At 38.6% G+C, this 16,365-nt stretch overlaps 1 protein-coding gene across 3 annotated transcripts in view; it reads left to right on the top strand.

Moving 5' to 3' along the window:
* The first annotated feature begins 306 nt into the window (after window positions 1-306).
* Window positions 307-16,365, top strand: part of AP2A1 (adaptor related protein complex 2 subunit alpha 1) — a 32,796-nt gene continuing 16,737 nt past the window's right edge. Inside the window, exons 1-6 of one of the 3 annotated variants that reach the window (XM_081970059.1) lie at window positions 307-467; window positions 6,467-6,535; window positions 10,605-10,747; window positions 12,350-12,543; window positions 13,118-13,247; window positions 13,953-14,054. In XM_081970059.1, the coding sequence (XP_081826185.1) occupies window positions 401-467; window positions 6,467-6,535; window positions 10,605-10,747; window positions 12,350-12,543; window positions 13,118-13,247; window positions 13,953-14,054 (705 nt within the window). In that variant the 5' untranslated portion in view covers window positions 307-400. The remainder of the gene's footprint in view (window positions 468-6,466; window positions 6,536-10,604; window positions 10,748-12,349; window positions 12,544-13,117; window positions 13,248-13,952; window positions 14,055-16,365) is intronic. The other 2 variants (XM_081970057.1, XM_081970058.1) reach the window with 2 other exon arrangements.

Genomic DNA, 16,365 nt, shown 5'->3' with positions numbered 1-16,365 from the left:
CGGCCTTTGAGTGACATTTCTTAAAATCTATCAAGATATTCAAACCAAAGGGGCAAAAAGGGGAGGCCGGCTTAGGTGGGCTTCTTGTGGACCTGCGTCCAATGGGAAACCCAGAGCTGTAGGGGGGACTTATTTGACATTAAGACTCACCGGGTCCAATAGGGAGAAGGGCAGGCGGGATTTAAACCGATCGGCCAATCCTTTAGAAGCTGGGTTATTTCCGTCCATAGAAAGCACCGCGGGTTTGAAAAGCGGCGCCTCTGTCCAATAGCGAGTGGAAACGTTTCGTGACGGATGGGACGAGGGGCCAATCGGATATGTTTGGGTCGGTTCGGTGCAGCTGGGCCAGGTTCGGGCGCGGAACGGAGCATCGCCGTGGTCCCGATCCTCTATCGTCACCATGCCGGCCGTTTCCAAGGGAGACGGGATGCGGGGCCTGGCCGTGTTTATCTCCGATATCCGAAACTGTAAGTGGTTGCGGCTATGGGGAAGACAGGGAGGTCAGAGGGGGATCCTTCAGAACCGAATGGATCTTGTATATGCGCGGGGAGGGAGGTAGGGAGGCATCGGACCTTGGGGAGAATTCGGGTGGGTGGGTAGGTGGAAGCGGCCCGTGATTGTGCTCGGCGGCAGAAGAGTTAAGTGTGGTGATGGGTTTAGTGAGGGGGGGGGGGGTCAGTCGATTGAAGGCAAAATACTTGAATCTCCGGGAGAGGCGCTTGCTGCCCGATCTTCTGCCCAGCGAGGCTTCGGAAAAGAGAAAGCAGGTAGGCTGGGAGGAGGAGGCTGCCAATCACCAGACATGCCCGCCGTTTGGGTAGATAGGCAGAGGCCTGTCAGTCATTGGAGGAAGGTATAAGTTGGGTAAAGATGGCACAGCCAGCGAGGATGCTGGCTAATTGAAGCGCCCCCCCCCCCCCTGAACGTGGAGGTCGTTCAACCTGAGATTTGTATCTGCTTTGTCTATTTTGCTAAATCCGGAATTTTATTATTATTATTTAACTAAAGAGGGCGGTGGGGAGAGAAGTGGGAAAAGTTGTTTAGAGGGGTGGAAATTAGGATCTTGACAATTATAGGGAAATTATAATATCCATTATATAGGTCATTATAGTGGTTGAGAATAAAGAAAGGGGTTCTGAGATTTGCTTAGGGATAAGGTTCCATCCCTCCTACTTTCTGCTGCCCCCATATATAAATATAATCCAAATATGGAGGTAGACAGCTGTCATATGACAGATGGATAAATACAGTATGCTTGCTAACTGCAGTAGGCTAGGGCTTGATTTTGTAAATTTGGAGGAAAGATCATATGTATTGGGGAGTCTGTGTGTGATGACATAAAAAAGAGCTCTTGGACCTTTGCAGAAGGTCTTAAATGTAGGCTCACTATATATGATTCAAAACTTCTTGAAATTTGTACAGTATTTCTCATCACTAGGCATCTGGATTTTTGCAGCCTAAATATAAGCCTTATTGCAGGATGTTGCTGCAAAATAAGAGGTTGCTATTTAGAATCTCCATAAGAGTAAGAAAGATTGAGGAATTCAGATTGTCCTATGGAAAACAAGTGAAAACCAGGGAAGGCTTCTAATCATTATAAATTGTCAGCTTTTCTATTTCATTCATGTCCCATTAATATCAATTTGAAATTGGAGAAGTTTTAGTTGTCATTGAAACCAAATGGGTGAACCTGATGGAGCATGGTTAAAGTATATATTTGTAGCTTCCTTCAGTAATGCTGAAAAAAAATCCAATTACTAGCTTTGATAGCGTGTATTCAGGCCCTTATTTTTCAGATATGCTTCTTTAGTCATGAAAAAAGCTCTAATGATCAGGAAACCAAGGATGTTACAGAGTGTATTTTAAAATGTAGAGATTTTAAGTCAGATCTATATTTTTTTTGTTTAGATTTTGGTATGGTTGTTTCATTGTGGCTGAATACTAATATTACATTTGATTCAGTCTCTCCCCCCACTCTCCAGCTCCTTCTCAGGCATCCTAATCTTTGCCCAGCCCTTCCTTTTTTCAGCAAATGAAAAAGCATTTTGCAATGTTACTTTTGCAAGAATAAAATATTCAATAATATTAAATAGCAGTTGCTAGAGCAGTTTTCTATAGAGTGAAATCAACAGAGTTCACACAATCTTTTTAAGGCTCTGACTGGCTGATTTTCTTCTAGCCTAAAAGGTCCTGGCAGTTCATTGAAAAAGTCTAAAAAAAAGCATAACTCCACTATTCTGGAAAACATATTAAAAGCTGATTTGATCAGGTAGTTTTAATTATGTTGCAACAACTTCTGTATGCTGAAATTTCAGGGAAAAGTCATTCTGTAGCCATGTGAATTGGCCTAGCACCAGCAGACCATATAAGCCAATTTGCTTGGAGGCAGAGGCTTTCCATGTGTGGGATTCTTGGCCCTAGTGCCACAGCAGCTAGTCTCTTTAACATCTCTGAAAATATTACCAGAAGAGATTGTAACTCCATAGTGGTGGTAATGCACATACTTTGCATGCAAAAGGTTTTATGCCATGGAATTATTTGAAAGCTTCAACTAAAACAGGATTAGGCTATCTAATGGTCTCCAGATTTCAGGTGACAACTCCCATTACTCCCAGCCAGGAATTATGGGAATTGTTGTGCAAAAGATTTTGAGGTTGCTCACAGGAGTGATTAAAAGGGTAAGATCTTTTATCTAAAGGGGGAAAAACATTACAGAGCAATGGTGCTTTATAATATGAGTACAGTTTCTTCTGTTTTTATGAAAGTAGAAAATTCAGCATGCCTCCTTTTAAATTGCTTCATATAACTATGCTTTCTTACACATCATTTATATCTGGTTAGAGATGTCAGAACAATTTGGGAAGGGATTGTGACACACTTCCAGAAAGGTATTGTCCTTAAAATAGCCAAATTGGAAAGGAAGGTTCTGTGGCTTTAACAGCTGTGAGGAAGATGGTATTTTGTTAGGTGCAGCTTCTAATGCATAGGCAACAAAAGCTGCTTCTGCCAACATTTTTTTGTAAAAGCAGCAAATAAAAAACGAAGAAGCCATATCCTTCTTGTGCAATGCCCATCCCATGTTTCAGAAAATACTCTGTTTATAAATAGTAAATGAATAGGACCTGATGTTTTTTGCTGTTGTATAATCAGTAGAAGTCAGACATATATTTCCCATGGCTCGGGGGTCCACATTTTAGGATGTTATGTGAGATCTTTGAATCGCTAAACAAGCAGAAACAGGTGCTGGAACTTGTGGAAGAGAAATTTCAACAGAGAACAGATTGGATTGATTTAGACTTTATTTAGCAATAGTAAATGAAACAATAAGAAGCCAGGGAAGATTGAGGAATGATTGGGAAGAGCTATGTTCAAAAAATTAGACAAAAGACTGCATCTTATATTAAACACATTTTTGGGGGTGGAGGGAGATGTAAGAGGCCTTCTAACAAAATTGCATGAGATCTGATGGCCACATAACTAAGGAATGTCAAATTCAAACTGAGTTTAGGACTTTCTGATGTGCAAGAAAGCATAGCTATGATGAAATCCAGGCCCTTGGAAGCTTCTGTGAACTTTCCATTGGATGAGCAGGATGTGATAAATACAGTAAACATGTTTTTACAGATCTGATGGCCACCGATTCTTGTGGCATGGATTGTTTTAGATATGCATTCATATAGTCTTTGATCTTCTTCTAAAGTGGAATCTGTTTCTAGATTTTATTGAATTCTAACTCAGATAAGCCTGACCATAAGCCACCGGACAAGGATTATGGGAATTGTAATACAACATGCCCTGGAAAAGGAATTTTCCCACTTCTAGATATAGTTGCATCTACCCAGAGAGATGAACAAAGAGCTCTTACATTGCCGGTTCTTAAGGAACTGCAATTCTTAAGCAAAGAAAAGTTGGCAGGCCTCAGATATCCTCAACAGGGTGCTATAGGGACAAAAGGAGAGACCCCTACGAGTGTGATTTTTGTTTGAACATCCCATGAAGGAAGGAAGGAAATGTTTGAGGGAACACAGCTTTCTCTTTTTAGAGGCTGATTTCCCTGTCTCAAGACAGGGAATAGAAGTAGTAGTATTTGGATCATTTGCTTTTGGCAGGTCGAAGAAGGAAGCATGTGTTTTGGGTTCTAATGCCTTCTTTGGTCATCTTCCTTTTATCTGTGGAATATGCAAGCCCGGAAATAAACAAAAAAAACATGATAGTCTTGAAAGGATCACTTCCATGGTGTGATGTAAATAATAGCACCTACCTTGTGGTAATGCTCCAATTGCATTGTCAGTTAATCTGAAACCCAAGATGATGAACTAACATGGGAATAAACTGCAGGGTAATACATGCACGTATCTCATTATTCTTGTCCTTTGTATGAGTGGCTAATTCATGGTTAAATTATGATTTAAAGAAATTTTATTTCTGGTTAGAATTGGCATTTTAGGACATAATTCTGTGATTGGAAACCCAAAGAGTAATCTTTTGAGGTAGTGGTGGGTTTTTGTTTTGCTTTCATTGAGAGAAGAATGAATGAGTTAAATGTACTAGTACATTGTTTCACTTAGAGGCAGATGGATCTACTTTAATGTTTCTTAAATTATTATCTCTTCTGAAGGAATTTGAGACATCTCAAACCAAATAATATTCCCTTTCATTTGCATCCTTCACTTATTTTAGCACAGCTTTTCCCGCTATTAAACAGAGCGTGCTGTACTTGTTGGTTGCATGGTGTTAAATAAGGGAATCTCATAGAAGAAATGGAAGGGAAGATACAGCAATCCTAATTTAGCAGAAATATATTGCTGGACTATTTAAAGCAAAGGGCTCAAAGCTCTTTACTTCCATTGCAGAATTTAGCAATTTAATTTTCATCTACATTCATTTAAATAAAGTCCAACGGATGTTATAAACTATTATTGATGAATGAAATTATTACCAGTCTCTACTGGCACCTGTTTATTAATATTGTACTTTTTCACTTAAGGATACAGATGTGGCCTCCTACAGTCAATTTCTCTGAATCAAGTAGCTAACTTTCTCTTCTTGTAATGTCATCTTTCTTTCTACTTAACGGTTTAAATCCTGGACAAGGAATCACTTTTTTTCCCCATGTTCCACAACCACTATTCCTCCTGTACAAAGCAGCTCCATCCTAGGAGCATTTATGCATAAAATCCCTTTATTTATTTCAGCCCTCGTCCTGCTGAGCTAACTTAATTGTGAACACCTTCTGCCTGTTAGGACAAATGTTCCCTTAACCTCCTGGGAGCATTTACTCTCCAAGTTTGTTAGATGTAGATCTGTATTCTTTGTCTTATGTAGCAATGTTGCAATGGTTTTTGCAACCATCCGAGAATGGGTGCATTGCTCTGTTATACTGATGTCTGAGGCTTATCACTTCAGAAAACACCAATACTCTAAGATATAGAAAATCCACAACTGGGAAAAAATGGTTTTAATTGCAAAACAGCCCCTAGGCCTAGGGTGTGTACACACTAAACCTTTCTCTGAATGTTATTATTTATTTGTTATACTTTTGTGCCTCTGTAACATATTTTTCTAAAGCAGCTTACCACACTCTAAAAGCTATTATGAAAGCAAATAAAATGACAAAAAATATACAGCATAGAAATAAAGCATATGGACATCAGATAAAGATTGCTTAAGAAAGTATCTCAGTATAACATTTCAAATATGAATCACATGTATGAAAAAAAATTAAAATATATTTGCCTAGGGCCAGAAGGATAATAGACACCAGGCCTGACTTACTTGGGAGCCATTCATAGCCTGGAACAACTACTGGGATTCACTGGAATCACGGCAGTGGGCAGATCAGCATGGCACTGAAGAAGGGCTTTTAAGCATGATCTTACTATAATGAGTTGGAATATATGGGAAGAGATTCCTTCACACACTGTCACAAATATCTGTAAATGTTTGTGTGAATAGACACCAGCACCTTGAATTGGTACCAGAAGCAAATTACACCATTCCTTTCACCCAAATACCTTTTCACTAGCTGTTGCTGAACAGTGGCTTGAGAAGAATGTATTTTGATGGAAGAAAAACAGTACAATAATGCAGACTGCCTCTTCCTGTTCTGATCAAAAATCTGAGCCCCCTGTTTGACCCTGTAGCTCCTGGGTTTTAATATACAACAGCCTTCTCTGAGATGGTGTTTCCAGATATGTGGGAATTGTGTTGAATTCTGGAATTATAGACTTAACTCATTTAGAGGAGAATAGGTTGGGGAAGGTTTTGCTTTTTCATGCTGTTTTATTCAAGAAGTATATGTGGCAATTTGTCATTATCTGTTGGCATTTACAGATATGCATCTGACCCCTTTCTTCATCATATTTATTTTAGTTGTTTCATGCAATCAGCACTATGCAAATACCCAGATGATTATGTATGGGGGTTGGGTATTATCCATGTTTTATTCCTTGCTTCTCATTTCCAGGTAAGAGTAAAGAAGCGGAAATTAAACGAATTAACAAGGAGTTGGCCAATATCCGATCCAAATTTAAGGGTGAGTTCTTGTACTGTATTTTTTCCTCCTTCTCTCCTTCTTTCTTTTGATATTTTGCAGTATAATCCATCTTTTTATCATCACAAATTCCTGCAGCAGTTCTATCAGTGACTCAGTCCAGTTTACTCACTGTCTCCTGTTTTTTTCTCTCTCTCTCCCTTGACAACCAGGCTTTTCTCTAGCACTTTTCAAACTGGTTTAAGCATTATCATCTATCTTGTATTATACATGTCACTGATGCTTTGTAGAAAGCAACTGTGTGTAGCATGTCTGTGGGATTCAAGGTTCAGATGCTGAAAAGCTAATCTGTTCCATCTGGGACAATGAAATAAAGTAAAAAATATCTGATTTTAGGTGGTACTGACTGTGATAAACCACAATGATGTCAAAATGATGACACATTTTATATCATCTTGCACATGCTATGATTATTTGTGTCATACATCTGACAAAAGTAGTTTGTGGATTTTTTGTAATGATATCATTATATAGCAATAGCACTTAGACTTATATACCGCTTCATAGTACCTTACAGCCCTCTCTAAGTGGTTTTCAGAGTTAGCATATTGCCACTCAACAATCTGGATCCTCATCTTACTCACCTCGGAAGGATGGAAGGCTGAGTCAAACTTGAGCCTGGTGAGATTTGATCTACCAAACTGCTGGTAGCCGACGATCAGCATAAGTAACCTGCAGTACTGCACTCTAACCACTGCGCCACCGTGGCTCATATATGTGCTATCATTTGTTTTTCCTGTGGATGCCTGTAATTCTAAGCCCTCAAATTGAACTAGGAGTTTCCTGTCTCTTCTTTGTCCAGGAGTTCCCTGTGTCAGTACCCTACACAGCACTATAAAGTAAATTCCTATCTAATGAAACTCAAGGGTTATTTCTCCCAGAAGCCATTTCCATTTAGCCCATTAGATGCAACTCTGTCCTTGATCTCCGATATTAATTTCCATAGATCTGAGATCTTTGCAGCACAATTCATATTGTTATGGAAAGGAACAACTCCTACTCATCCTATATTTCCTTGTTCACCATTCCATGCTTCAGTTTTGGTTAGAAGGATTTAACAAGTGTCAATTTGTTATCTCTAAGGTCAGGACATTAAATCAGGGAACTAGCTTCTTGGAATGCACACTTCAGCTGCTCGTGCCAAAGGTCTATCTAAAGGCAGGAATAAGAGCTCCAAAGGAGAAAACAGCAACAAGTTCAATTACTTTATGCAAAATCTTCTTATCCAAAGTAGACAGCTATGCTCTTGAAAACTAGCCCAACACAAAGGAAGTGAATTGATTGGACATACATATACACACATGCTAATTCAGATTTCCAAATAACACAATGTCTTTATCCCTCTGTTTGAATCTACTTGACAGGTTTGGATCCAAACATCCATATCCATAGATGTTCACAAAAAATAAAAATTAAAGAGATTTTAATTCCTGGTTTATGTAGTCCTCTGCAAATTGTCTGCTCCCAAAATGATCATAACTGTGTTACCGTTATTCTGTTTAAAAGAGAAAATGTAATAACATATATGGAAAGGTTATACCTAATTCTAACAACATTATCTAGAACATATAAAGGCATTCCAAATGTATGTTGGAAATATGAAACACATGAAGGAACATTCTGTCATGGTTGGTGGGCATATAAATAGCTAAAATTTTGGATTCAAACACACATGTTGATACATAGAATTTTAAACATTACTATTCAGTAGAAGACAGAACTTTGATTTTTAGGACAATGAATGCATACTTTAAAAAAACTTCCTGAGAGTCTATTTCAATATGTAACATTTCTGCCAGATTATTATATGTATAAATATGGAAAGATTCAACATTTCCCACTTTGGAAGACGTTGCTAAAATTCACAAAACTAAACTAACCTTTTAATTAGAGAAAGATTGTTATTATATTGACATATATCAATGACTGGAAATCTCTTACCAATTCTGTATAAAGGGAAAATGATTTTGTGACTTAGGGTTTTGATTATTAAAAAAAACAAGTTTGTAGGAAGAAGGCAATTATAATGAAATCTAGAGAAAGATGTTCAATTAAAATTGTATCAATAACTGCCAGGTATAAAATCAGAAACCACTTAATTATATTTTTTTCATGTTTCTCTTCTCTTCTTTTATTTTTCTTTTTTTCTATCTCTTTTTGGTTTTCTTTCTTTTTCTTTTTGGTTTTGCACATTTACTATAGTTTTTTTTTCTTTGAATCTATTTCTTATTATATATACAAATTCTTTTCATAAGCATTAAAAAAGAGAAGTGATACTGAATGAAAGGGTGCAAAGAAATAAAGAGAAACAAAAGAGAAAGAAAAAAGTTATAAAGAAGTGTCTTCTGATCTTGTTAACAGCAATTACTTCAGGCGTGGCAAGCCAAGCACAACATGTGTAAAAGATCAAAACGAATTATTTTTATTATATGCTTGTCCTTAGACAAAATCTTGCCAAACTAAAGCATAGTTAAATGCCAAGAAGAAATTAGGGGGATCCTACATAGCATTGATTCAAGGCTAATAATTCCCTTTACTCCCCCATCTCCTAATTCAGCATCAGATTCTACCACAGTCACAAGTACATTTATATTTTATCCTCCCCTTTTCTAAGGCTATGGATATAATCTCCTTCTTTACATAATCTACATCTTCTAAATCATCAAACTCATAAATTGTAAGTTCGTTTTTTCTTTTTTCAGAAAAAAACTTATGAGGGGTTTCCAGTCATTAATAAATGTGGTTATTGCCCTTTCTCTTATCAGACAAGTTAACTTTTGCCATCTGTGTGAATTCTGTCATCTTCACCAGCCATTCCCCCAATGTGGGTATAATTCACTATGTGTCTTTAAATTCAATATTTTCTGGCTTTTTTACCATCAGGCAAGATAAATTGACCCTTCATATTGTCCACATTTTCAACACAGGTTTGAAGTACTTCCATATATTCTTTCAGTCAATTTTTCTGGAGTGTAAAACCAATGCTACATCCTAAAAATTACCTTTTAAATCATAGCATAATGTAAATCTCAATACTTTCAGCCACATATTTTCTTATTGTTTCATCAATATATTATATCCAAAGTTCTTAACCCATTTAGCATCTAAATCATTTCCAAGAAAGAACATCTGGCTATCATTTTTCTTGGCTGCCTTTGATCCCTAATGCTTCCACTTTGGTTATGAATGCCAACCTTTCCTATATGCACTGATAAAAACATTTAGGACAACTGTCAAAATTGCAGGAAAAAAAGTACTATTAGATAGTCATAAGAAAGCACAAGAATGATTTCTTGCCCCAAAGTTCAAATTATAGTATATTCATTTTTTTCTACTGTAAATCTTTTAATCATTGGAGTTTGAGAGTGTGAAAAATCCAGTTGCTGTCCAAAATTGGTCTGTAGATTGCAGAAGTGTGTTTTATAATACTTTCAAATAGTATTATTTTCTCATTGATGTGTATCCATATGAATGCATTCGCTGATGTCCATAGATAGAAGCAAACACATCTTTTTTCATCAGAATGTAAGTGAATGGAGAAAAAGAGAACTCTGTGTTCTTCTCTGCTTCATTGATTAGAGTAATCGAGAATTGATGGGAAGTGTTAATCAAGGCCATTGCTGTTCCCCAATGTGACTTTTGTGGTAAACAGAATTTCTAAATCCATTGGTGGCTTCATTTATGCCATTGAGGTATCTGATGAACTAGACTCTAGAGCTTTCCCTGTCTTGGCACTCCAATCTAAAGGTGGAGTATCAGAATAGAATATTATGCCAGTTTGAAGCCTCCTTCAAACTGGGTGTTTGGAAGAGTAATTGAGAAAAGTAATCTAACAGGAAATTTGGCCACATAAAAAGGAAAACAGGAAGATATTACTTGTGACCTTGACTCCTGCTGACAAAAATGGCTTTCTGGGGGCTTGTAATAGAAGGTCAAGGTGCTGTTGTAGTTGTCCTTTTCCCCTCCAAGTTGCCTTGCAGATGCCTCTCTGCTTCCAGCAGGGCAAGTGACCTTCCTGCCCCACTCCCCACCTGTCACTCTCCCCTCTCAGGAGATAAAGCCTTAGATGGTTACAGCAAGAAGAAATATGTCTGCAAGCTGCTTTTCATCTTCCTGTTGGGCCATGACATCGACTTTGGGCACATGGAGGCAGTCAACTTGCTCAGCTCCAACAAATACACAGAAAAACAAATTGTAAGTAATCCTAATGGTAGTGGGATCTTTAAAAAAAAATCCTGGATTTTAATAGGTCGCTATTTTGATTTTCCATGTGAAAAGTAAATTACACTAGTGTCCTTGATAGATTTCAGTGGAGGGAAAAGGATATTAACACATCTGTATTTGGAAGATTCTAGTTCTGATTTCGAATTATATATTATATATATAGATTATCCTGTTCACCCTCCAACATTGTTACGCTCAGATTTATATAATCCACACAACGAACCTTTCAGGTTGAAGGAGAAAGGATAATTGGCACAAGATCAGCCTGGGTTCAACTAAATCTAGTCTGACTTTCTAACGATGCACATGCTAGCTCCAGGAATGGCTGAGTTCATGCAGCATGCTATGCTGTAAATGGAAGTAAACAAAACATAGTTGCTGCATATAAACTTGCCTAAATAATGTTATGGCTTAGTTTACATGTACTATGGCAATGCCTTCATCCTGCAAGTTACTGAATGCAAAAAACCAAATTAAAGCACTAAGATTCACAACTCCTTCTAGCCTCACTTTTATAATCTTATGGATTGTTGCCAGAGGTGGTATTCAGCCTGTTCTGACCAGTTCTGGCGAACTGGTAGTGGAAATATTGAGTAATTCGGAGAACCGGAAAATACCACCTCTAATCGATCCCGAGCCCAATCTATTTGTTGCCTCCCGAGTCCCAGCTGATCGGAGCCGCAGCTGATCGGCTGGGTTTCTTTTGTTGCCCTGCACAGGAGAACGGAGTGGGGAAGCAGGTTAGTGGACTGGGGAGGGAATAGGGACTTTACAGTGTCCTTCCCCCAAGAGTGGGGTGGAAATGGAGATTTTACAGTATCCTTCCCCCAGAAGTGGGGAGGGAATGGGGATTTTGCAATACCTACCAAGCCACACCCACAGAACTGGTAGTAAAAGATTTTGAATCCCACCACTGATCATTGCCATCCAGAATCAGTGTTCCCACCTTGATTGTTATTTTATGTGAACTGGGCTTCAGTGGAGATTTGGATATTCCATTCTTCCCCTTTTTCAAATAATTTCACAAGGTGCATTTTTTTCTTTTTGAATTAGGAGCCTTTCCAATAAGATGAGAAGTATTATTATTCCCTAATAAAGCAGTAGCTGAGCTTGTTGAAATTTGAAAAAAGGAAAAAAAATATTCCCCGTGCTTTGGAGGAAAATAGTTGGGCAGTTAATGAAAGTGCCAAAGGAAGGGCTTCTGCAAACTTGTGTTCCAGAGAGGAAATCAAAATTAATTGACTAACACGCTCTTATCACTTTTGTGCATCTGGCCAACTTTACAACAGCTGTTGTCTGCTGAAGAACAAAGTGATCCTTTGCATGCCATTTTCCTCACTGAAGCAGGATTTGGGGAACTGCAATTATTCCTAACTACATTTCCCATCATTCCTGACCACAGCTATGCTGGCTAGGCCTGCTGAGATTTGTAGTGCCTCAAGATTTGGAGGACCATTGATTTTCTTGGAGGACCATTGATTGATCCCTTTTATTAAAGGTACGCCTCTGGCTGCCCTGCAGTGCTTAATTTATCCTTTGTTCTTTCTGTGCCTTTTGTGTCTACTCCTCTAGGGCTACCTATTCATTTCGGTGCTGGTAAACTCCAACAGTGAGCTGATCCGTCTCATCAACAATGCTATCAAGAATGACTTGGCAAGTCGCAATCCCACCTTCATGTGCCTAGCCCTACACTGCATTGCCAATGTTGGCAGCCGTGAAATGGCAGAGGCCTTTGCTTCCGAGATCCCCCGAATCCTGGTGGCTGGGTAAGATAGAGCCAATATAGAAAGGACTAACTATATGGAGTAAGATGGACAGTTTTCGTTATGACATTTAGATAGATAATTTATAAGAGAAGAGATTATGTTACTCACCAGCATGGCATTATTTACACCATTCGGATCCCACCCTAGACCTTCCAGTTTCATTGAAGCTAAAATCCCCAAAATTTCCATCTAAAAAGAATGGTGAACATTCCAAGAATTGGATATACCCAAAATGCCTGGGTTTGGGCAGATTTTAGCAATGTTCTATAGTACAACACCAAGGTAGTACAACACCAAGTGTATCTCAATGGAAACTTTTGGGAATTGTGGTTCAGCATAATTTTGGGTCTCAATTGCTCATACTTCAAATTGGGGACGACTACAAGAGGTTCTCCAATACCTCAAGCAACAAATATTTTCTCTATTATCAGCTGCCTGATCCTTTTATGGGTTAATATCAAAGACTGAACCTAAAACTTCCCATTAGCAAGACATAATCATTCCTCTAATAAAGTATCTAACTCACTTGTTTGTCCTTATCCTTGTCCTCATCCTTGTTTGTCCTTGTCCTCAGTGATACTATGGACAGTGTGAAGCAGAGTGCTGCTCTCTGCCTCTTGCGCCTCTACAAAACTTCACCTGATTTGGTGCCCATGGGAGAGTGGACGTCACGTGTGGTGCATCTTTTGAATGACCAGCACATGGTATGTTGTCCCTTTCAAGTTCCATTCTTTGGATATGAAATCATTTGTCACCCTCACAATAATTTGCATATGGTACATCCTCCCGGTTTATTATCGTATAGTAGAGTCCTCTCAACATTCCGTTCATATTCCCTTAAATGCAGGTACCAAGCTATTGAAAGAGGTGTATTCATACCATATATGTGAAACTAAGTGCACCCAAAGAAGTTTAATTAATATTAATCTTCTTCCTAGTTTTGTAAATTATTGTATTCCAAATATCAAGTTTATTTAATTAATGTACAATATGGCAATCCATATATTATGGTTACAAAAATGATTTAATTTAATAAGATTAAATTAGTAAGAACAGAAGTTATGAGTACTTTTATACTGACCTTCTTCCAACTTAGTACCTTTCAAATTTTTTGGCCATCTGGTCTCATCATTTCTATCCTACATGGTAGTCCTCACATAATGGTCACAATTGGTCCTGGCAATTCCCTCACTTAGCAATAGGTAACTAAGTGAAAATAATGTGACTCTGCTGGAATTACTTCACTTCCTTCACAATAATTAAGCAATTCACCTGTGATCATTAAGCAAGATATTACATAAGCGCAATCTGTGATTTTACTACCAGTTTCTTCATTGATTGCTTGTTACAGTTCTTGCAGAAGTGGTGTCAGTGTTCCATCTTTCTCCCTATACCTCCTCACAATACAGGGTGTGGTCACAGCTGCTGTCAGCCTCATTGCTTGCCTCTGCAAAAAGAATCCTGATGACTTCAAGACATGTGTCTCTCTGGCAGTATCCAGGCTCAGCAGGGTGAGTGAAGAAAGGAGAGCCAAGAATCCATTTCTTTGCTTAGCATGATTGCACTGCCATGTTTTGTTTCAGCATTTTTTAAACATTTGTAGTAGACCCAGAGGTACTTTTCCAAAAGACAACTGGACTTTCTTGTCGCATGTGCATGCACGAGTGAACCAGTAGTAAAATAAATTGAAACCCACCACTGTCTGGGTGTTTTATACTTGGGGTGGACAAGCTTCTTCCTTAGTGTATTCTTGGTTTAAAATGTTCATGTATGTTATATTGGTTGAAAATCTTTCTGAGCTTTTCAGATATTCCTGCAACATTTGGAATAACAACTTTGCTCTGTTTGATGTTCTGCTTTGTCTGCTATACAGGAGCTTCTACTGGATCTTTTAGTAGCTTTGTTTCCTTGATATATTTTTAATATTTTTCTTTTCCCTTTTTGATGGTCCGCAAATTTTCAGCTTGATGGTATAGGGTTCTACTCACTCCCCATTTGTACTCCAGTGGGTGGTGAGAATCAAAATGTAAATATTGATCTGTGTGTATGCATTTTCTGAAAAACTTCAGTGTTAAGGCTTCAGTCTTCCTTAATATGTACTGCACAGTCCAGGAAGGCCAGACTGTTTTCCTTAACATCTTTCCATGTGAGTGTAATGTTCCTGTCAGGGATCAGTTTAATTTTTTTTACTACTAGTTCAGTGGGCATGGCTAAATGGGGGCATGTGACTGAGTGGGCGTGGCCAACTTGACATCATTCCCACACACTCAGTCACGTGACCCCCCCCCCCCACCATGCCTTGCCCACCGAAACAGTGGTGAAAAGTTTTGATGGCTGGAGGGGCCTTCAGCCTCGCCGGAGCTAAGGGAACACCTGCAAACTACCCAGTAAGGAAAAAAAAAGTTTTTGTCCTCCCTGGTCTACAGGAACACTCAGCAGGCTTCAGCAGGGCAGGGGGAAGGCAAAAATGTCCCCGTTTTTGCAAAAAATGGACAGAAAACAGGCCATTTCTCACAAAAACAGAGGCATTTTTGTCTTCCCCTGCAGAATGCTTCTGGGGGGTGGGGAAGGCAAAAATGCATCCGTTTTTGTGAAAAACAGCCCATCCCTGGGACCTCTCTGGGACTGGCATGCGAACACCATTAAAAAAGGGGGAGAAATTACATTTTTTCAATGACAATTGTTCCGCATATGTGCAGAACAAAAAATAAAGATGGCAACACCCAGGATAGAACCGGTACGGTCACGTGTCCGACCGAGTTACTATCTATTTGGCCGAACTAGTAGGAATCCATCTCTGGTTCCTGTCCACAAGATTGATGTATTTGATGAAGGCTTCCCCTTTCTGTGTTTTAATTTTAACCCAAGTATCATCACATATCTATACCAGTGTATGGGTAGAATTCCTGTAAAGGTGTTTAGGACTTTGGCTTCTACTTCTTTCATGTAGAGATTGGCCTCAGTATGGGACCCCATGATGTTCTGATTCAGGTGACTTGGAGGATAGAGATAAACTCCCAAGTGGCCTCAAAAATTCTCAGAGAGCTAACAACTGACCCTCGGAGTGTCAGTGACTAGATGACTGCACAAAAATATAAAGCCTTCAATTCTCTACCGTTTAAGTAGAACTGAAGAAACTTCTTGGATGAGAAGCGAAACATTTTCAAGGGAAAAAAGCAAGAAGGTTCAGTTGCCTTTTGGAAAAGCACCTTTCGGACAATCATGATCGATGACTGAGAATATCCAAAGACATTTGTGATAGAATTTGGTTTTTTTTGGAAAACCATAATGGTCTTGGAATACATTGTGACTAATTAACAGAAACAATTATTTATTTGATCATAGATCAGCAGGAGAATACAGAAATGACAACTAAAATAAGATACAAAAGAAAGGGAATGAATATTACATAAATATTCTAGAATGTCTAAAATATTAAGGGGGCTTAGAAGCAAGTCTAATCTCAGGTGGGGATTACTGAATAGTACTTAACTGTAGACTAGTGGTTCTGAACCTGTGGGTCGGGACCCCTTTGGCGGTCGAATGACCCTTTCACAGGGGTCACCTAAGACCATCAGAAAACACATATTTTTGAAAAAAATACAGAAAACATAAAATAATGTTATGGTTGGGAGTCACCACAACATGAGGAACTGTATTAAAGGGTTGCGGCATTAGGAAGGTTGAGACCCACTGCTGTAGGCAGATGGAGTCAGATTGATGTAATAATAGCATTTTAAGATAAATCAGAATGACCGGGATATTTAATAAAAAGTGGAAACAAAAGCACCTGGCATGCTTCTATGTGACTAATTAAGGAAT

The sequence above is a fragment of the Natrix helvetica genome (genome assembly GCF_964273705.1).
Source record: "Natrix helvetica genome assembly, chromosome: Z".
In the NCBI taxonomy this organism is placed as follows: domain Eukaryota; kingdom Metazoa; phylum Chordata; class Lepidosauria; order Squamata; family Natricidae; genus Natrix; species Natrix helvetica.
The sequence above is the reverse complement of the archived record's forward strand: the minus strand, read 5'-3'. Positions and strand labels throughout refer to the sequence as shown.